The sequence below is a fragment of the Hesperophylax consimilis genome, chromosome 1, assembly GCF_061612785.1.
Source record: "Hesperophylax consimilis isolate HC1 chromosome 1, BYU_Hcon_1.0, whole genome shotgun sequence".
Lineage (NCBI taxonomy): Eukaryota > Metazoa > Arthropoda > Insecta > Trichoptera > Limnephilidae > Hesperophylax > Hesperophylax consimilis.
This window is the reverse complement of record NC_142836.1, coordinates 49,274,215-49,298,054: the sequence shown is the minus strand read 5'-3', so window position 1 is coordinate 49,298,054 and position 23,840 is coordinate 49,274,215. Positions and strand designations below refer to the sequence as shown.

General features: G+C 34.1%; 1 protein-coding gene across 1 annotated transcript in view; it reads left to right on the top strand.

The window, feature by feature from the left end:
- The window catches only part of LOC149427052 (uncharacterized), a 421,382-nt gene that overhangs the window by 162,844 nt on the left and 234,698 nt on the right, over positions 1 to 23,840 (top strand). Inside the window, exon 3 of the mRNA XM_089634915.1 lies at positions 18,119 to 18,299. Within this exon, the coding sequence (XP_089491041.1) occupies positions 18,119 to 18,299 (181 nt within the window). The remainder of the gene's footprint in view (positions 1 to 18,118; positions 18,300 to 23,840) is intronic.

Sequence of the window (23,840 nt, the reverse complement as noted above, 5' to 3'; positions counted from 1 at the left end):
ATATTTTGAGATAAGCAGAGTTTGAATCACTACCAAATCATTTATTTACAAAGAAAGCACGAATACTGGTAACGCTTCTTTATGAAACTAAAAAACCCTTAATTTGATCAAAACGCGAGTGTAAATCGTCACAGCGTGGAAGAATTCTATCCGGTCAGTTCAACTGAAACATTTCATGAAAAGTAGCCTGATCGAATAAACTGTTTTTTTTTGGATTTGTTTTTCTACCTACATAATGCTTTCTAAAAAAATATTTGTGTTCAATTATTTTGAATTCTTCAAATTATTCAAATGTTCATTTTGCGTAACCGAGTAAGCGGTAGGTTTCAGTGGAGAACGTTTTGCAAAATCAGATTTAGATCTTTACACAGTATTGATTAGTAACGGTGTATTACTGACTGATTGTTGACATGGAAAAGACACACACCATTTAATTGACATAACCGATAGTTGGGTGTTCATAGTTATAAGCAAAAAGCAAATGAAAATGAATAACAGTTTCAGGTCTACTATAAATAAAAACAAGTCGGATCTGGAAATGGGAAACGCAAGCGCTGGAATTTAATAAATGTTGGCATTTTACGGAATTCGGGCGATCAATTTTAATAAAATATTTCATTTTGGTTGATCATCCATAGAAGCCCGAGTAAATCAGGCCTCCAAAAAGTTGGGCGTCTTGTACAGGGCTAGGAGATTCTTCAACAGTGACCAGCTGCTGACCCTGTACAAGTCTCAAGTCCGCCCAACTATTGAATTTGGGAGCCACCTTTGGGCTGGTGCCCCAAAATACTTGATAAACCTGCTTGAGTCTGTGCAAAGGAGAGCGATCCGTCTGATTGACAATCCGTTGTTAACAGACCGATTGCCTTCTCTGATGCATAGACGCAATGTAGGCATGCTGTGTCTGTTCTACAGGTATTTCAATGGAGCCTGCTCCAAGGAGCTAGCAGCATTGATTCCTGATGCACCGGTGCACGTGCGCGAAACTCGACGGACACGAACTGAACACCCGTTCACGGTTGACGTTGGCTTCATGAGAACGGGCCGTTTTTACGACTCGTTTTTGTGTAAGTCGGCTCGTATGTGGAACGAGCTACCGGCATCTGTTTTTCCTCCCTCCTATAATCCGAGCCTCTTCAAGGCCCGCATTAACAAATCCCTTACTACAGCCCCTACCTTACTCCGCCCCACAACGCCGCCCAACCGGGTGGTGACATAGTTCCCCTGTCTGTGCACTGCACAGGCAGGGACACTCTTGTGAGGTGTCACATAAAAAAAAAAAAAAAATCATTAAAATGGAGTGAAATATATAATTAAAGCATTTATTACCCTATTGATGTCATAATAAAAGCAACGAAGCAACAATTCGCTTTTTCCGTGCAACGTGCAGCGTGCAGCGTCCACGTCGCACGTCAAATGCATAAATAAATCATTCACTTCAAATGTACGCTTAGCTTAGCCGCCAATCGAGTGCGGATAAAGCAATCTGTCTGATAAAATGAATTCAATTTCAACTGATCAGTTTGAAACGGGCGGTTTTACACTCACTTGATCCCTACCGATATGCGTCGACAAAGGTATATTTACATAATTTCATTACATTCTGGGCCCAGACACGAAGATGGATTTATAATTTAATAAATGGGTCAATTATAGTCTACGTATTCTGATGCTGAATATTAAATTTGATGAACCTTACAAAAATTAAATAATAAATTAATAAATGAAATGTTCTCACAATGTTTAAAGACCTCGTGATTTAATTGTGTGCAGCTCCCTGTAATTTACTTTAGTCGAAAATATTGGATTAATTCGAAATTCTAGCCGGAAATCATCCGGTGATGAATGATAGTGATAGATAAAAACAAAACCCCATTTCAAAACAGAATCGCTTCACCAAGCATTTTGTGCATATAGAGTATAAAAATATCAGTCAACGCACGCTAAGTTTAAATTTTGCCCGAACCCCTTTACTCGGCGTCACCATTGCAGTTGCAAGACAAAGTGACATCCTCGTGGTTTTTTCTCGTCGGCCAACTGAACTAAAAAGATAATTTTACGAACAAAAATTTCTAGGTAAATGATTCTGTATTGTACATTTCAGAATATAAAATTCATAACTTATTTACGACAGCACGTAAATAAGTTATGTACATTGAATTTCTGTTAAATATACAGTGTAACGTTTTACTTCGACTGATAACCGATAATATCCGTTCTATCCAAAGACCTGGTAATTGTGTATTTATTTTATTGTATTTAAGTACATGAAACAGGCATGATGCATAAAAATTTACAGACGTGGATGTTTTAATACATAGTAATAACAATAGTAACAAAATAATTAATTAAATATGCTAAAGTGAATGACAAACAAGAATGAATAAAACGTACAATATAAATATGTCCAAAACAAATTATTATTGTCACCTGAACCAAATACCCCATAATATTGATAATACCTCAACCTTCTGACATTACCCATACATACAGCGCCCTTGGTATGATTTTTCACAAAAACGGCGCTATACAAGTTATCCAACTATTATTATTCTGATAGCAACATGCTACACTAGCGCCTCCAAGCGGCGTAAGTTGTGCGCCCGTTTTATTTCGTACATTTTAATGCTTTTACTCGAAATATAATCTTTATTTAACACTAACAAATTTATTGGAATCGAAAAAAAAATTAAAAACTAGGCAACCTACAGACCTTACTGCTTTTATGGTAATGCGTAAAACATATTTGTCTTTGTTGGTTCAGAAGAATAATAAATAACATAATTATAATATACTGAATTCTAAGAAAAATAAACAAAAAAAAACAATATGTTTAATATGTATTATTATAATAGGTTTTTTTTTAATAAATCCATATATTCAATAAATCAGAGCATCAATATTGACTATGATTTATAACCTCAACAAAACACACAATGCTACATGGAACTAAATTTATACAACTTGAAATTTGTGAAATTGTTTGATAAAATTTTACCTCCAATTAAAATTTCCAGTAGCCAATGCAAGATCAGATTAGCCCAAACGCATATTAATTTTACTGCGCCTGAAAACACACTAATGACAACTTTTGATGAGATATTGTTACGTCAAAACATTAACTATTTTAAAAACTCACCATTTCTTGACTAAAATAATAGAAATAGATAAATTTTTCTTATAAACAAACAGTATATATTATCACTTACGTCCGTTGTGCAATACCATACATTCATGCCCTTATTTTTGTTTTTGACTGCGCAATATTTTTATTTTGTTTTGGATTTGTTTTTGATTGCACAATTTTGATATACTTTTGTGAAACATTTTATTTCTGAGACATTAGTTCATTAATTCATAGAATTTTACAAGGTAAGTAGTATACAGGACTGAGAAAGTAATTAATAATTTAATAATTACATTATATTTAGTGCATGAATTTGTTTGCCTCGCAACTATGAACCAAATAATAATACTTTATTGCGAACGATTGGTAATATAACAGGTTCGCTCATAAATTTTAAGAAAATTAAAAAAGTTGAGCTTAAAAAATGAAAAATTGAACGTGAATTTATTAAAAGTTTCACAAAAATAATGATTTTTTTAAATCTAAAACACCATATATTTTTTTAAATCGACATTTGTATATAACAAGGTACCCTGTGTATTATAATCTGCAAAAGCAAAAAATATTACTTTACCTAAATATCTCTAAAAAAAATTTCAATTTTTATTGTCACTGTGTGAGACAGTAGACGTAAAAATCATTCGTAAATTTGAATGTCTGTGGACAATCAATGATTTTCTACTAAATTATCCAATCACCTTTTGATGTAATAAACAAATAAATTTCTTCCATTTGCTTGATTTGCCTTTTAAAATCATAACTAAGCCTCCTCGTGCCCTTCAATCTTATTTTTATTGTCCATAGATAATTATTATGAAATAACAGAAACAAGTGCTACAACACAATGTAATAGAAAAGGCAACACAGTACGCACCGGTTAATGTGATCCTTGTCCCGGTTATTATATGTAAATCAGATAAAACGGTCACTCGACTATGTTATGGAATTTAATTTCGCCTATTTTTTGCTGTGCGGCAGTAAGAAAACTACTGAGAAAAAAGTAAATTATTGTCTATTTAACGTCGCAGCGGGTTTTTTACTGCTAGGCCCTGCAGGCGGTTTTTTGATGGGCTTTGCCAATTTATTAAAGTTCTGCAACAGCAATTATAAGAATGTGTGCAAAAATTTACATTGAACTTATTCATTTTTCTATCCAAAACCATTTTTTAATCCTTACGTAATATATGAATGTCGCGTAACTTCGTTCATTTTTAAATAAACTGGACGAGTGAAAACTAATTTCTACTAATTACCAAACTTCCATTAACTAAGAAATATACTGCAAATCAGAACTCGAGAAATTAAAGAACACCGCCAAAATTGTGTATTTGACATAAAGTTCGAGTTTCTCCCCTCTTACCTGATACCAATAGCACGCCTATAATTTTTAATAAAATCGCTTTGACAGCTCTAAAATTTCAAGATTACCTTTTACATATAAAATATCATTTCAGATATATTTTTTTGTTCATAGGCATAGCTCGAATTTTTGGAACCGATTCCAAAAATAGCCGGTTCCTTGGACAAAAAATACCGAGCGATCCAGTGGCAGCAACCACACCGTGACAGAAATATCGTCGTACGTAAAGTTGGGTTCATAAGTTAGATTTTTCTTTTTGACATTTGACATTTTTCATTATTTGTTTGGTAAAACATTTATCTTTTTGATTTTGCTATTCGATTTTCGTAAATTATTCGTATTTTGATCTTGGAAATCATTCTTGGAAAATTGGTGATGAATTGGTCGAAATTTTTATACAAACTAATCTTTTGGATGGTTTGGAAATTATCCATGTTATCCACAACGAAAACTAAAAACTTTTCAGTTATTTGAGATACTAACACTATCAGATACGAGTATATAAAATATAATCTTTCGAATTTTTCGAATGTGCTCTGGTAATCATAATGTTAATTTATATTTTATTTTATATTATTAATTTATATTATATTAACAGTAATTTATCTTTAAAATCCACAAACTTCCAAATCTAAAGAAATATTTACCATGCAGTTGCATTTATCGTGTTTGTATTTTTCTGATAATTAAGAAGCCATTTCGCCACAATTGTGTGATAAATCCTGTCTACTGATAACTGAAATTGTCGCACTGTTAAGGGCCTTCCTTACTAGTGATCTCAATCGTTGTATGGAGAATCATGAATTGTCAGATTCAATCGACAATCTAAGTTATTAATCGTCAAAACATCGATAATGTAGCTACGTTAAGCTATCATAAATACATTTTTCTGTCGATATATATGTTTTTATTAACAATTTATTTTCATTAAATACTATATAATAAACATCTAAGGATTCTCCTGCTCATTTGGCTCAAAGAGGTGGCTGTGAATGCACGTTTTCTACGGTCCGTCGTGACAATCTTTTTTCAAAGTTCGAAATTCCACGTAATTATTATACTTCCATGTGACGTTTCAACAATATTCCACTATATGCGTTGCGCGTAGGGACTATAATAGTGTGTCGCCTTTTTATGTTTCATCTGTGAGTTTCCGTCGAAGCTGTGTAGGATCAAATAGTATTATTAAGAATTAATTTATTGTTAATATTTTTTCGGGTTTCTAGGTAATAAACCATTTGATATTTTTAAAATATAAAAGTAGACAAAATATTCCAGCACTTATTATAAAATAAAAGAAGCACATTTGTATAAAAATGTTTCAATCGAAAAGATCGAATGCCGAAATCACTTTTTTCGAAATTATTGCAAAAAACTTAGATCACTTATACCTAATATATTATTTTCTAGGACTACTATAATATTATGTACTACTTACTACATACTAAAATTTGGTCTTCAATAACGTTGAATAAGTTGTGCAATAACGTACCAGAAGGCTATGAATTGTAGTCAAAAGGAAAAAATAAAACAGCTTTATTTGGATATATTGAATGGTCCAAAACATGTATTTGTAGACCACTCACTATGCAACGAACGGGCATACTTTTGCAAACGGGATACTGGCGACATTAATTACGTACCCAATATGACGTACTTTGAGCTTGATAATGTCCAGAATCATGCAGCACGTTCGACTTTTGGCATCTAATGCTTGAAGTGAAATACATGATGTAGACGGCAATACTTTGGAGTGCTATAATAATGCTGTGGCTAAATTTATTGGTGAAAAGCTTATCAACTATTTTCTAAAACAGTCCTACAATGGAAGGTGCGCTGCAGCAGTAGGAGCGTTCAACACCAATCGTCCACACTATTCTTTGCATACATTTGCAATCGGTAATAATTATTTTTATAAGCAATAATTATTAGCCTGAAACACTCATCCACATTGACAAATTTCCTGATAAAAGATACATGACGCCAATCGGTAATAGTCCCGGAAAACTCATAAAGCAATTTGAATTAAAAAGATTGCAGAAAAATAATCAACAAGTATTAAGTAAAAAAAAATAAAAACCCTGCAGCTCGCTCCAGCAAATGAATAGCATTATGGTCCCAATGCAGAAAAGCTTGATATGGACCAAGCATCGTATGAGGCAGCTAAAGATGATTTTTTAGAAAGGCTTTTTACCATAGCCAAAGATAGGCAAGCAATTGAAAGGGCGACAGTACTTCAAGCATCTAGTGGAAAGTGGATCGTCGCAATATGATTACGGCATCGTGTTTTGGAAAAGTGTGCAAACCGCGGCAAAATATCAGTTGCGCTCCATTACTCGAAAATATACTGTACCAGCAATCCTTATCAAATATTCCTTCAATTCGTCACGGACAAAAACATGAATACAATATCATGAAAGAGCTTGCAGAACTAGAAAGCATTACCATAGAAAAGAGTGGTCTTTTTATAGATGAAGAGTATCCGTATATAGGTGCGACCCCAGATGGAATTTCTTCTGAAGACACCGTGATTGAAATTAAATGCCCTTACGCAGCACGCAGCATGTTCATATATGAAGCAGTAAATTCCAAAAAAATAATCTTTTGGAAACTTAACAAAAATGGAGAAATGCAGGTAAATACATCTCACGATTGGTTTTACCAGGTTCAGGGCCAATTACATGTAACAAAAAAAGATATTTGTATGTTAGTTGTATGGACTGAACTCAGAATAAAAATCGAAAAAATTTTACAGGATGACGAATTTTGGCAGAATAATATGGTTGAACAGCTGAAACGCTTTTACAATTTTTGCATGCTACCCGAATTAATTGATCCTCGACATAATCGCTGCATGCCTATTATAAATCCTGAGTATTTAGAAAAGTGCATGAAACCGAAAAGAAGTAAAGTAAAATTGGTTTCAGCTAAAACCAAAACATGTAAGAAGGAATTGTTAAGAAGAAATCAACAACAATTTATTTCATTGAATTGTCTTCGGAAGAAATTTCATTTATATGCCTAATGTATGCAGTCTACATTTTTAGAGATAGGGAAGAGGAGGGTTGGAAAGTTCCTGGCTATTCAGATCTAGTTACTAAACATATATACGCCGTTCTCAAGTAACTTTCAATTCGGAATGATGGTCTCTCACCAGGGTGATACGGAACTTTATTATATGTACCTATATAAAATTCATTTCAATTCTACAATATGATATACTCATATAAATTAAATTAAATTTGTTTTGTCCTCGCTCCGCCACACTGCGAAACCAGGCTGGAACAAAGGCCAAGCCTTTTGTCACTCTTTATAATTGTATTACTATGTGTACCTTTGTATGGGTACAAAGGTACACATCTCATCTATGTATGTATCAAAAAAAATCCAAATAAAAAGTTATATTAAATGTTGTAACTGAGAACCTCCTCCATGAATCAAGCTATAGTTATATTGCATTACATTCTAAAATATATTTTAACATAATTTTTATAATAACAATATCTTTAATTAATAATAATTTAAATATTGAAGACAATATTAGTGATTTTTAAACGAAAATCTGAAACAGAAAAATCAGAAAAGGAAACGGTCACATCTGGGACTCGAACCCAGGACCCTTGTCCTGTAATAATAATTTGTTTTGCTCTGTGCGTGTCATGGTTTTGAATGGAACGCACCTGCCAGCTGCTGGTGCAGCGAGTTAGCTAGAAACGCCGAGGGCCGTTAAGTATAATTTATTAATGCAACGTCAAATTTAACGGAACTTAAAAAATGCATTTTAACCGGATTAGTGTTTAGATTCCAAACTTCCGTGTACACGCTTTAGGTTTGTGTGATATCGTAAACCTCACACAAAACCTTAAAATAATACAGTTATAGCCGCTGCATAATCAACCAAATGACACTTAATCCGGTGCTTACTGTAATTCAAAAATAATTATATTTAATAACTCTTTCATTTTCTTCATTTATGCATATTGTAAATTGTTGAAATAAAACGTGTACAATAATAATTATTGGAAATACATCACTTTGGAATTGTTCAAGGAACATTAATTTGCATTTATGATTGCGAGTGTGTTCAAAAAATTAGTAATGCAGTGTAATGTTAGCAAAATGTCCGAATGCAGACGTGTGTTAAAATGATTATGCCCCATAGGTAAACAGCTCTGTAAGCATAATTTAAATATCCACATACGCTGGACATTCTTAATGGACACAAATTATTTTAAAATATCCATTATTCAATGGGGAGCATCTTCAATCTGCAGAAAATCAAAATAATCCATTTTAATAGTTTTTTTTTCAAGATAATAATAATATACGGATAATTTTATCTTCACATATTTGTAATGAGCATTTATTTTGTGGCTCGTCATAATTCACAATAAAAGAAATAAATTTGTTTTAGACCACTTTAATTTTAATTGCACTCTACCGGTTTCGGAAGCACCCCTCCTTCGTCAGGAGAATATTAAAACTATTTTATTGTTTTAATATTCTCCTGATAAAGGAAGGGTGCTTCCGATACCGGTAGAGTGCAATTAAAATTAAAGTGGTCTATGACAAATTTATATCTTTTGTTGTAAATTTTATCGTCTTCTGCCCAGGCCATGTTTTGACGTAATAGAAATAGGTTTTAACGGCCCTCGCTACTAAATGTTTCTAGCGCGAATTCGAATATCTAACTCGCTGCACCTGGCAGCTGGCCGGTGCGTTCCATTCAATACAAGACACGCACAGAGCAAAACAAATTATTATTAATTAAAGATATTGTGATTATGAAAATTATGTTAAAATATATTTTAGAATGTAATGCAATATTACAATAGCTTGATTCATTGAGGAGGTTCTCAGTAACAACATTTAATATAACTTTTTATTTGGATTTTTTTTTGATAAATACAATTATAAAGAGTTACAAAAGGCTTCCCTTTGTTCCAGACTGGTTTCGCAGTGCGGCGGGGCACTGTTAATACTAAATTGTATAGTTTAATTTGAGGTCACGGGTTCAAAAGCCGGCGAGGACAAAACAAATTTAATTTAATTTATATAAGTATGTCATATTATAGAATTAAAATAAATTTTATATAGTTACATATAATGAATCTGTACCTCGTTCAAAAGTGGAAGATATGTTCAGTATCACCCTGGTGAGAGACCATAATTCAGGATTGAAAGTTGCTTGAGAACGGCGTAGATATGTTTAGTGACTAGATCTGAATAGCCTGGAACTTTCCGACCCCCCATCCTCCCTATCTCTAAAAATGTAGACCACATACATAAGGAATATAAATGAAATTTCTTTTGAGGACACTTCAATGAAAATGTTATTGATCTTCTTAAAAATTCTTACATGTTTTGGTTTTAGCTGAAACCAATTTTACTTTACTTCTTTTCGGTATTATGCACTTTGAATTACTCAGGATTTATAATAGGCATGCAGCGATTATGTCCAGGATCAATTAATTCGGGTAGCATGCAAAAATTTTAAAAGCGATTCAGCTGTTCAACCATATTAGTCTGCCGAAATTCGTCATCCCGTAAAATTTTTTCGATTTTTATCCGAGTTCAGTCCATACAACAAACATACAAATAGCTTTTTTTGTTACATGTAATTGGCCCTGAACCTGGTAAAACCAATCGTGAGATGTATTTACCAGAATCTCTCCATTTTTGCTAACATAATTTTTTTGGATTTTACTGCTTCTTATATGAGCATGCTGCGTGCTGCGAAAGGACATTTAATTTCAATCACGGTGTATTCAGAAGAAATTCCATCTGGTGTCGCACCCATATACGGATACTCTTCATGTATGAAAAGACCACACTTTTCTATGGTAATGCTTTCTAGTTCTGCAAGCTCCTTCAGGACATTGTATTCATGTTTGACTTTGACTTTGGACAATACCCTCAACACTACATCACTTGTTCCTGTATTCTCTCTGAAACCAAACTGATTGCTAGAGAGTATATTATATGTTTCTAAGAATGATACCAATCTCGACATAGCTAATCTCTCTATTACTTTTGAAAGAGTATTGAGTAAGAATATAGGTCTGTAATTATTCACATCTAGACGATCTCCATATTTAAAAAGGGGAATTACTTACAATGAGAAGGGAACATCCCACTCTCGAAGCTAATACAGTGTTTTCCAATAAGAGGTGTTATTTTGAATAGCCCGCTATTTCGGTAGATGTTACTTTTGAAGCTGTCATTTTTTGACATTTGACAAGTAGAAACAACGCCATTAATAAAATGGAACGATACACGCTTCAACAACGCATTGAACTTATTAAAATTCACTTGAGTGAATCAAATGCAAATCATTTTGAGTGATGAGGCCCATTTCCACCTCGGTGGCTTCGTCAACAAGCAAAATCATCGCATCTGAGGCTCGAAAAACCCAAGAGTTATTGTTAAAAAGCCTCTTTACACTCAACGTGTGACTGTTTGGTGCGGTTTATGGTCTGGCGGAGTCATTGGACCTTACTTTTTTGAAAATGAGGCTGGAGCAACAGAATGGACAACAGTGAATGGACTGCGCTACCGAAAAAAAATGAATGATGTTTTATGGCCGGAATCGGATGGTATTAATCTGGACAACGTTTACTTTCAACAAGACGGCGCTACGTGCCACACAAGCAACGAAACCATTGATATTTTACGATTAAATATCAAAATTTCACCTCTTATTGGAAAACTCCTGTATTTACAAGGTGAGATATGAGACAAGCTAATTCGGATACATGCATTTTATACACCATAACACTTAAAAAATCAATACCGCACGAGAAAGACATTTTTAAATCATTTATCACATTTGTGACTTCAGAAATGCTAGTTGGTTTAAAATAAAAATTGTCCCCTGTAACGTGAAGTTCAGATTTAAAATCATTCACCAGACACATCTCAATAGTTTTATTAGCACTGCACAAATTACTAGCGAAGCTTGGACCAATGTCACTGAAGAAGTAATTTATATGATTAGTAATTATATTTGGACTCTCTTCTATTGAAGTAATAATACTATTAATTTTCAATTTTTTAAGGTAGTTTGTTTCTTTAGTTGTTTAGTGACTAGATCTGAATAGCCAGGAACTTTCCAACCCTCCTTTTCCCTATTTCTAAAAATGTGGACTACATACATTAGGAATATAAATGAAATTTCTTCTGAAGACACTTCAATGAAATAAAATGTTATTGATTTCTTCGAAACAATTCCTTTTTACATGTTTTGGTTTTAGCTGAAACCAATTTTACTTTGTTTCTTTTCGCTATTATGCACTTTTCTAAATACTCAGGATTTCTAATAGGCATGCAGCGATTATGTCGAGGATCAATTAATTCGGGTAGCATGCAAAAATTGTAAAAGCGTTTCTTGACATTATCAAGCTCGAAGTCATATTGGGTACGTAATTAGTGTCGCCAGTATCCCGTTTGCAAAAGTATGCCCGTTCCTTGCATAGTGAGTGGTCTCCAAATACATGTTTTGGACCATTCAATATATTCAAATAAAACTGTTTTATTTTTCCTAATTCATAGTCTTCCGGTACGTTATTGCACAACGTACAGCCGTTCTCAGGCGTAAAATACGGCTTGACACAATCTTCCTCAATGCTAAGGGATACTTCTAACAGTGATTTAAGTTTTTTGCAATAATTTCGAAGTAAGTGATTTCGGCATTCGATCTTTTCGACTGAAACATTTTTATACGATGTGCTTCTTTTATTTTATTGTAAGTGCTGGAATATTTTATATACTTTTATATTTTAAAAACATCAAATTGTTTATTACTATATTTATTAGAAACCCGAAAAAAAGTTAACAATAAATTAATTCTTAATAATATAAAATTGTTTATTACCTATAAACCCGAAAAAATGTTAACAATATATTAATTCTTAATAATATTAAATTGTTTATTACCTAGAAACCCAAAAAAATGTTAACAATAAATTGATTCTTAATAATACTATTTGACACTACACAGCTTCGACGGAAACGCACAGATGAAACATAAAAAAAGGCGACACACTATTATAGTCCCTACGCGCAACGCATAGAGTGGAATATTGTTGAAACGTCTCATGGAAGTGTAATAATTACGCGGAATTTCGAACTTTGAAAAAATATTGACACGACGGACCGTAGAAAGCGTGCATTCACGGCCACCTCATAGAGCCGAATCAGCCGAATGAGTAGGAGAATTCTTAGATGTTCATTATATAGTATTTAACGAAAATAAATTGTTAGTAAAAACATATATCTCGACAGAAAAATGTATTTACGATAGCCAAGCGTGGCTACATTATCGATATTTTGACGATTAATAACTTAGATTGTCGTTTGAATCTGACAATTCATGATTCTTCATACAACGATTGAGATCGCTAGTAAGGAAGGCCCTTAAAGCTATTTTTTTTCGTTTTAAAGAAATTCAAACTAAGAAACTAAAAACCTATTTTAGTTCTTATTTTCTTTGTTTGGGTAAAATAAAAAAAGATTTTATTTTTTTCATAACAAGTCACACCAATTTCAACCTTTTGTACTCCGTTGTCACGACCACGGCGACATTGAAAAAATTCTATTAACTCCAATGGCGCCGCAGCGGCGACATAAACAATCGGTGTACATTTTACTATTTAAAAAATAAGAGGGTCCTTTTGCGGGTATACACATGTTCTATTCAGTCTTATACAGTACCCACTTTCATTTAATTTGATTAATTTTGACCGCGCAATAAATATGGAGGAATTTTCAATTCATTGATAGTTTAGACGAGTTTGTTTTCCGTGCAAAGTGATTTTTACGATGAAACGTCGCTAGATCGTAATTAAACATAAACCAAACGTTATCATTATACTAGTATAATGATAAACCAAACGTTATCATTATACTAAATCCATGGGTGGGGTTGATCGTGCTGATCAGTATGTATCGTCGTATTGCTTCTCAAGAAAATCGCTGAAATGGTGGCAAAAAGAAAGGGAGATATGTTCCATTAACTGATATATTCCATATAAATTTATAAAAAAATAAAAACGAAAAACCAGCTCAGCTATTTGAAATTTAACCAAATTTTAGTAAATCAATTAGTGGGTGAGTACAAAAAGCCTTGAAGTAGACCATCTACTTCCACTTCATCAGAGAACAGGCTCAATGGAAAACTCCAAGAGGGACTGTGTGGTCTACTCGAAAAGGGCAGAAACAGGTGACAGACGGTAAACCATTGACACGTGTGCTAACAAACCACGTATGCATTTGGGCTACTACTTTCTAAAAAACCACACTAAAAAACATTTTTTTCTAATTTTCTAAAAATATCGTAATTTTTACATAACACTCTATGGAATATCTGGTTATCTGGTAAAACACAAAAATAGAGTACAAAGGTGTTTCCTTCAAGGGAATGACGATTTGTCAAAATTTTTTTTAACAAAATAGTTATTAAAATGCAATATTTTGCTTCTCCGGAGATTGAAATAATTATATTTGAACTGATATAAAGTGTTTATGAAATAATATCTAACGTTAAGCGTATCTTAATACTTACCAAAAACAGTATGAATGAATGTCAAATCAAAGTGGTAGATAATTAATTATAAACTAGCTGTTCACTACGCGTTCCTGGGGCTCAGTCTGTCTATGTGGATTACGTCCAACAGATGGCGATGCTTTTCAAAAAGCATGTTTTTACCTGTCACAGGTGACATCTATATAATATAGGTATATACAAAAACACGCGTATTCTAATGGAACGTTGTGTCGGAATTTCAAAGCAATCGGTCAAAAACTTTCGAAGATTTAAGATTTTGAACCCACGAACATTCACATTTTTATTTATGTGGAAAATAAGATGATGGATAGAATAGAATAGATATAGATATGAAAATATTTTCTTTTTTACTGTTTGAAGAATGAAATAATATGAGTTGCAATAATATTGTACAGAGTTTTAAACGACGAACATCGTCATAGCTTATACCTGACTTCGGAAAAGTCTTCTTGTGCAGTAGCTGACGAATACCAATCCTGATTCTGCACATTTTGCAGAATCAGTCATTCTACTTTCACTGTTCTTCCAGCTGCAGCATATTGCTTTCCGGGATGTTCCGGTATTTTCTTCCAGGAACTGGGAACTATCACTTATCAGAGTATTACATTTATATTTTACAAAGTTCTTTCCGGATGTTAGTTATGGGGATTTTTTTGCCGTTTTCTACAATCATTCCATCTCTCCTGAGCCTGCGAATGATTTCACTAAAGCCGTGAAATCATTTGCTAGCTGTAACCGTAACCTTTGCAGACAAAGTAACTAGGTTTTAGTGTGTACGCAATGTCCACCACTGTAACCGTTTTACGGCGAGGCTGTTCTTTGATTCGCGGCAAAAACCGGCAGCTATCGGCCCACGAGCCACGAATACACCATGACTTTTGATAACGTTTACTGTTTGAACCCGCAGTCGAGTACGCTGCAAGACGTTGTCCACAAAGTCAACAAGAGTATCCTCACCCATTTTTCCGGTCAAGGCGATATTCAATGGCATGAATTTAGCAGATTGCTTCCCCTCTTCAAATAAATCCGTTTTCTCGTCGTGCTCCTATGTGCATAAAAGAAGCTGCCATTGAATGGTATTTGAAAATACATCGCTCCTAGAATGCTAAGTAGATTTGTTCATGTAAAAAGTAATGGCGACGTTAAAGAGATATCAATCAACGACATGCCACGACGTATAAACAAACATCAATAACGTTTCACTAAAGAACAACCCACAACAGTTAGCTGAATTTTATGTATTTTTGTGGACACCTTTATAACATGAATGCTAATCACTTACTTATATCGTTAAGTATTGGTAAGATATTGTTGTTGTTTGGTGTGATTAAAAAATCATCATCACAATTTTTATAATCCGTTTTTTCTCAGCCGATATCATCGTACATATTTTTCCAGGACAAACACTATTTTTTATTTTGGTTTTTTTCAATCAAGTTAATACATTTCCTTGAAAACACTAATTTATTTAGTGTGTTTGTGCACTACAGTATCATAAATTAACACCAAATACACGTAATGCATAAAGAGGAGTTAATTATTTTCTCAGAGTCTGTGTGGGGTTAATATAGAAAAACACCCATGTAGGTACATAAGATTTTTTAATGTTTAATTTTGTGGCTTGTCAATGGGTAGTAGAACACGTAAAATTATTTTATATGTTATTAGAACCACATCAAACTAAAGCAACACAATTTTCCATCTCAATATCGCTCAGGAATGCTTCTAAATTCGGCATGAGATATTTCATAACAGGTAAACAACCTTGAAACTAAAAAATTAAGTCATAATATAATGAGAAACCAAACGAGCGTGCCTGCCGTACCGGATTTGCTTTGAAAAGAATTTATCTTGTTATTATAATAATATGCACGTAAAATGATGAAAACCATTGCTTGTTGACGTAGAAGTGCTAGGTTTTTTGTTTGGGGATCTGTACTAATGCGTTTATATTTGAACCTTATTGTTTACTTTATTTTTTTACTATTTTTATTCTTCATTCCAAAACCCGCTAAACTGCTAAAGCAGTTTGTCAGCAGATTAATTTTACAATAATTGTAGAACTTAAGCCTATATACAAAGATATATGCAATTTATTAGTATAGAGGTGGAATAATAATGAATAAAGTTATTACAATATAAATATATTATAATATAAAATATACATACCAAGATAAGCAACACGCTCGGAGGTATACTCAAATCAGTAATTGATGCCCTTGTACTAACCCAGAGATACAATACAGGCATCTCAAACATTGTTAGTCACAATATTATATGCGATCAGGTTGGGTAAATGATATCAACTCGAATTCTAAAAACACGACAAGGTTGGATAATTATATATATTATTCCATAAACAAATGTTGCCTATATCGAATAGGTGATTATATATAATATCATATAAACAAATGATACCTACTCAAATTGTAAAAACACCATAGACATATGAATATTATCATATGTCTATGAAAAACACCAATTAAGGGATGGGATCAAAGTATTTTTAAGTTCAGGTTTCCTTCCAAGTTTTTTGAATATATTTTTTTCATTTTTAATGTGATGAATTTGGTTTTATTAGCATTAAGTGCGAGTGGTGTTTCTCCGCGAGTTAATACCAAACGATTGATTTTTCGTAGGTTCAATGAATTCCTCCCTAAGCTGCTATATTTACTAGCCGATTCAGTTCCTCCTTGTACATCTGTAGGCTCAGTATATTTTCTCGGGCTTATGTAATGTCTTTATTTATCTTCCGTGAGTTAATTCATAGGCCGTTATGAGATCATTTGTACGCTCAACAATAATGTTTTACTATGTACTTTGTTCATTTATTTTAATTTCTTGATTTACAGGTGAAATTCCGTCTTGATCATAGACATATGAATATTAGTAGACCTGCCCTAAGTGATTAAAAGCGTACTATCCCCACTCCCCATACCGGTTCCATTGGAGCCGGCTGTGCTCGCGTATGGCCTCAAGTGAAATTTGAAAACGTGACGTCATCATTCTTGTGCGAACTATGGTCGAGGCATCATCGGTTCATTTTACGAAATAACACGGCAAAATGTTGACTTGTACTATGAAAACTTGTAAAAATAGACGTGAAAAAGAGAATAAACCCAATTGTCCTATTACATTCCATATATAAGCATTATTTTACTTTATTTTAAGCATATTCACATTGTATAATATAGATCAGTTTTAGAAACATATACTATCACATCGAGAAACGTCTGGACGCGAAACACAAAGCTGGTTGATTGCTGGGAAGTAAATTATGAACATTTATAAAAGTGTCTTAACTAAATACTTAAACGAAATATTCGACTCTTAAAATAGAACAGAATTTTTTTGCCGAATTTGGACTTTGCAAATTTGTTCATAACGTGGCGAGTAATTTGCGCTCCCATGTAAAAATGTCTATTCATTCAAAAGCAGATTTTACTTTTAAGAAGTAAATGGTGATATTATAATGCGAGATGCCTATTTACTGTCAGATTGATTTATTGACGAATCACAGTCAGCCTTATGCCCTTCGTTCTTCAACAGTTGATTTTACCCCTCGCCATTATCTGTGGTCTTGATCTTATGTATAATGATAGTGATGTAAACAACGGTAATTTCATTGCACACCGACGATCTCGTTGAATATGCACCAATGAATCGAAATGCTGTTCACTGGGGTTATCTTGGTGACAAGCCCCCTGCCACTTATGACATCCGAACAGTTCGGGAAGTTTTGAGATAAAAAATGACCACCACCTCGAGAAGGTTATATATATATTATTTTTAATAAATTGCATTGCAGGTAAAGTTTCTCTTTGAGTTAATGTATACTAATTGTATGGCAGGTAAGATTCCACCTTAAGCTAAAGCCTGATAAACTAATGTTTATAAGACAAGGTTTTATGCATAGCATAAAATATAACAAATAATTAGGCGGCATTTATTTTTACTCGGGAGATATTTTCAATTTTGATTAATATTTCAGGAGACTAATTATGTATAATAATTGTGTTCAAGATAAAGTTCCTACGTGTGCTAATGTATATTAATTGTATTGCAGGTTCAGTTCCTCCCTGCTGATGAGCTCGTGTGCGGCGCTGGGCGGCAGACGCACCGCCGCCCTGGCTGTGCTGGGCCGCTCCACGGCCGCCGCCACCGCCGCCCTTGCCGCCGCGCAGGCCGGCCTGCCCGTGCTCAGGGCGGCGCCCAGGCCGGCCGCCTTCCACACCACGCTCGCGCAGGTTAGTCATAACAACCCTAATTATCTCATGTCATGTCATAAGACAGACACACCGCCGTCCTTGCTCCCACGCAGGCCGGCCTATGCGTGCTCCAGGTGGCGCCCAGGCCAGCCGCCTTCCACACCACGCTCGCGCAGGTTAGTCATAACAACCCTAATTACCTCATGTCATGTCATAAGACAGACACACCGCCGTCCTTGCTCCCACGCAGGCCGGCCTATGCGTGCTCCAGGTGGCGCCCAGGCCAGCCGCCTTCCACACCACGCTCGCGCAGGTTAGTCATAACAACCCTAATTACCTCATGTCATGTCATAAGACAGACACACCGCCGCCCTTGCCCCCACGTAGGCCGGCCTATGCGTGCTCCGGGTGGCGCCCAGGCCGGGCATGTATACCTATAATTTTTATTTATTTATTTATTGACGCCCTATTGGGCTTTTAAGTACATAAAAATTACAAATTTCATTTTTAGCAACAGTATAAAACAAACAATACAAAATCGAAATAAAATATAATGATTTCTCATACATTATTTACATTTAAAAAGTGGTGGACTAATTTGGCTTTAAATGTATTGAAGTTTAAATTAAATATGTCAGCGACATCACTTAGGTCATTGCCCAACCTATGTATTCTTTCTAACACAGAATTCGTAGCGAAGTTATTGTTGTAGAATAAAATATTCCGTCTAGAATATTTTGGAGGTATATGTAAAGATAGCAAGTTTATAGTGTCAGGGCAGTCTAACCTTGAATGAACAATTTTATATAATAAAAGGAGATCAAATATTTTTCGCCTTTCAGATAATTTCGATAAGTTAAGTTTACTGCGTAAATTGACATAATTGATTTCAATAATAGGAATACCAATTTTGAAATTAATAAAACGTAAAAATTTATTTTGAATTTTTTCAATTTGTAAACAATGAGAGTTGAAATGAGAACACCAAATGGTTGCATTGTATTCAACCTGACTTCTAACCAGAGACGTGTATAGTAATTTTATAGTTTTTATGTTATTAAAGTCTTTAGCGATTCTGAGAATAAATCCAAGCATTTGTAATGTAACGAACATTAATTTCACCATCCACTGAAAGTATGAAAAGCCCATTACTCTGAGGTGGTTTAATGCTAACTGACCGTGCTATGACATTTACCTTCACAGTCTCAGAAAAATGTGCAATAAATATTATTTTAACATCCCTTTAAACGTGATATTGAACGTAAATTGAACATTTCTAGATAACGAGATGTTAAAGTAATCCCATACCTATGAAACATTAATATAACGCGCAGGAAATCAACATTATTTTGAAAACTTGCCAACTTTTAAGTCAAGGTCCTTAAGCCACTTGAAATCCTCCAGACAATATACTCGGGGGTAGGTACTTGAAAAAGCTATTTGTAAAATATTCAGTAGTGAAGGATGAGAGGGGGGGGGGTGAGTGAATTTCTTTCGGAAACCATGTTAGTGGGTGCTGGAAGTTTCTCCGTGAGCATAAGAAAAAAGTTATTTTTTTTATATATTTGAGCTGCCCCGACAAAAAAACGCCGTAATAAAATTAATAAAGAAATTACAAAATGAGTTTTTGGAACAAATATTTTTTTTTTTTACGATTTACTCTAAAAATCTCACGATTACGAAACGTATATTATTATTCGAGTCCATACACATAAACAATAAGTTATGAAGCAGCAGTGGCGGCTCTTGTAAGAGGTCAATTGAACAATGACCCCCAAAAATATACTGCAATAGCTGAAAATTGAATTTAACAAACTACCCAATCATTAATGAAGTTTAAATATTCGCGGCGATTCGTAATCCGTAATCGTAGCGGGTCCAGTGCCATCTAGCGCCCAAATGAGAAGCTCCTGTATGTACCTAGCATGGGTTAATCTATAAATTTTGACCGAAAAGGATATTCTTTCTTTCTCTTTGCCTTAAAGACAAAGGAGGTAAGCACCAGAGATGTGCAAAATGGGTACCAAAACCATTTGAAATGCAAAATGGAAATGGGTCAAAATTTTTCCATTTGAAAATGCAAAATGCAAAATGGTTTTTAGAAAAGCATTTCAAATGCAAAATGCAAAATACCTATTTTCAAAATGCATTGAAAATGCAAAATGGTTTCTCAGGTCAAACAATAAAATAATTATAGAATTTCTAAACATTTTTGTCATTTAATAATGGATATATATCAATGTAGAACAAACATATTACGTGATGGTAAATCCAAAAACACCACGACTACAGATTATTAAACCACAAAAAATTTGCGCGGGACTAATGTTGCCAACGTAAAAACATAGAAACTTAGCAGTTAATATTACAGCGTCATGGCCCCATGTTCAGTTTTTGAATCAGTATTTTTTGTAATGGTATCACTAAATTGCCAGGGCTCCTACCAGGGAGCAACTTGACAAATGTAAATTATCTCTCATAGCGAGGTTGAGGACCGACTGATATTTGGGGCTTATGAAAAAAAGATGAGTTGAGATAGTTGGAAGAATGTTGCAAAAAGTATTTAAAATGGAAAATGCATTGAGAAAAGCATTTAAAATGCAAAATGCAAAATGGTTTTTAGAAAAGCATTTAAAATGCAAAATGGAAAATACTCATTTTGCATTTTGCATTTCCATTTGAAATGGATTTATTTGAAATAAAGCACATCTCTGGTAAGCACTATCGTGTAGTAATATCATACAAAATAAAGGTTCCTACCTATCCAACGCAACAGTACTCCGCAATCGGTCTTAAAAACATGAATTATTAAAATGTACATTAAAGTAATATGTGTTAACAATTCGAGGTAAGGCAAATAAAGTTATATAAAACAATATTGTGCCGCCGGCTTCAGAACAGATGAGTTTAGCGTTTTTATAATATTCCACTCGGATTACCAATATTACCCCTTATTCGGTTACCTCCCACTTCCGAACTCCAGAGCTAGATTGTTATTTACTCACAGTGGTAGAATAAACACTGCTTTATAATATGATCCGCCGCAGTAAAATCTGCATCGGTTAAGTACGAGATAATCATTTCCTAATTAATTAATAAATTAATCAGTGGGATGACTATGGCAACACTGGAGCAGAGTTCAGTAGGCGGAATCGGGGTGTTAAAGTTCTCTTATCTCTAATATGAGATGTGGTTATTCAATTCAGAGTAAATAATCTGATGTGGTAGTTTGACATAAGTGATGCACATGATCGATAATGAGAAGTGACTGTTATTAAGTTGTTTTTCCGCAGCGATCGGATAACGCCGCTTATTATATTCATTGGTGAAAAGTAAATTAAGATTTCTTCTTTCCGACCACTATGAAGCCACGCGCATCCGCTCAGCCGGATAACATAGCCCAGTCAATGAAGGCTTTGTGTCGGAACTAATTCCCCGGAAGCTGAATTTTTCACAGATGTTAGAAGACCTTTAGACATGCATTTTTACAAAAGTCCCCAACTTCCCCCTTGGTGCTTCCTTCCCCACCCCCTTTTGAATATATTTTTCAAAGCCTTTCGGAATACGCTAATATCTCCTTAATGGTTTTATAAAATCAGATTATTTATTTTTTGTTTAGTTTCTGATTAGTTATTCTGAAAAATTTTATACTTTCATTTTTGCGAGAAAAGCTATACAATCTCTAAAATTTATTAGTAAAGGAAAAATATCAGTTTTTAAAATATTATTTCCGAATATATTTGCACATAACTTTTTTCTGAGCCTGTTAACGAAAAAAAATAAATCAACAAAACTTGTAGACAATATTTTTAGCTATAAAATACTGTATATAATGATGAGTTTAAATTTATAATAAGGCACGTAGGCTGTTAATAAGAAGCACGGCGCGCGGCGGCTCGAACGCGCAGCGGTTCGCGGCGCAGCGAGAAATTACAAAAACCTAAGGAAAGTAATGACTAATTCATGGGTTTGCTTTTTTTTTATAACAAATTCATTTAATTATTTGTAGTGTAAATATTTTCCCCTGCCCAATGAAGCGCTTTCATTATCCACCAACCGCCGTTCCCCGGCCTGGCTAAACAGTCATATTATGTTGTATGATTGTTTGTAACTTATTATTTAAATAAAGTTATGTGAAATAAGCCAAAAATACCTACAACAGCGTGGGAATACCCTTTCACAACATTAAAATATTGCAGACCTTATGTTGTGGCGATGTTCTAAAAAATCTTTTGTGGAAATTCTCACTTGTTTTATTATGTGCACCTATCAATAATAAAATACCGAAATCACTTAAAATAGTGCATAGATCTAAAATGGTTTACTTTCAAACAAGCTTCTTAAAATATTATAATGACAAAACGGTTTGTAAATTATATTATATACTTATCAATATTATCTATGACAAAATTAGGCAAATATTCAAATAATTTTCTAGTCAAGAGAGTCTTCCATTTATTCGTCACACTGGGGTGTGTTCAGACATGATAATCCGTTACGGTTGTAGCACATGGCAGAGCAGGTAAATCCAGATTTTCTGCAGCCACAGTAAGGTAATCAGGAGCAAATGGTTTCAAAATTTTCTTCTGGCACCATTTTCATACCTCCATCCCCAGTTTATAGGGTTTAGTTTGTTTCCTAACCAAAACTTTACTTGCAAATAAACTCTCAACAAATGTAGATGACACGATTCTGAAGTCGGTGGTAGTTTTGCTAAGTCAAATTTAGATTTAAAAGTTGATTTGTCGTTAGTCTGGTAAACTTATAGTATCGAGCTTCGTTTCAATTAGAGTAGCTACCAAGACCATACATGGCGAGAGCGAATTTTTCTCCATTTTGCAACAAGTTCTCTTCAGTTGCATCTTTTTCCAGAAATGCCTCAGCTGCGCGTTTTGCTTCGGGATTGTTTTTCATCATGTCAACAGCTTTTATCTTTCCTAACCCATATAAAGATGGGGTCGTATCACAGCCCGTAATGGCATGGGTAAATAGTACGTGTTTTCGAATATCTTTATGTAACATTATAGGTTTCTCTATGATGCAGAAAGTTCTTGAAGGGGCCTTTTCACCAACATCTTTACAGAAAAAAATAGATTTTCCTTCAGGAGCAAGACTTACAAGTAATACCAAAAGATCACTATCCGTGCCAACAACAATCACTTTTGAGAAGATGTTGAGTTGTTCGATGCCGATTAGTAAAATGTCAATATCGGCATCACCTGCGGCCGTGACTGTTTTCAAACCAGATTCACTAAATTCATGACACAGTGCTTCAATCATTATTTTTGTCGTTTTTCTTATTAGATAAGAAAGCTTTATTCTTAGTCAAACAACGTGTAGTGAAGTTTAATTCAATATCGCACAATGAGTTGTTAGCCAACCTTCGTTTTTGCTATTCATATTTTACAGTTGGTTCTTCAGGGTATCCATCGAAAACGACAATAGAATGTTTGCCAAATTTAGTATGGACGAAACGTGAGTATGATTTAATGATGTCTCCGTAAGTAGTTTAAGTTTGCCAAACAACAGAGTGTAGGAGGTATCCCCCATCGATGACTATTGCAGCATTTTCCAAATCAA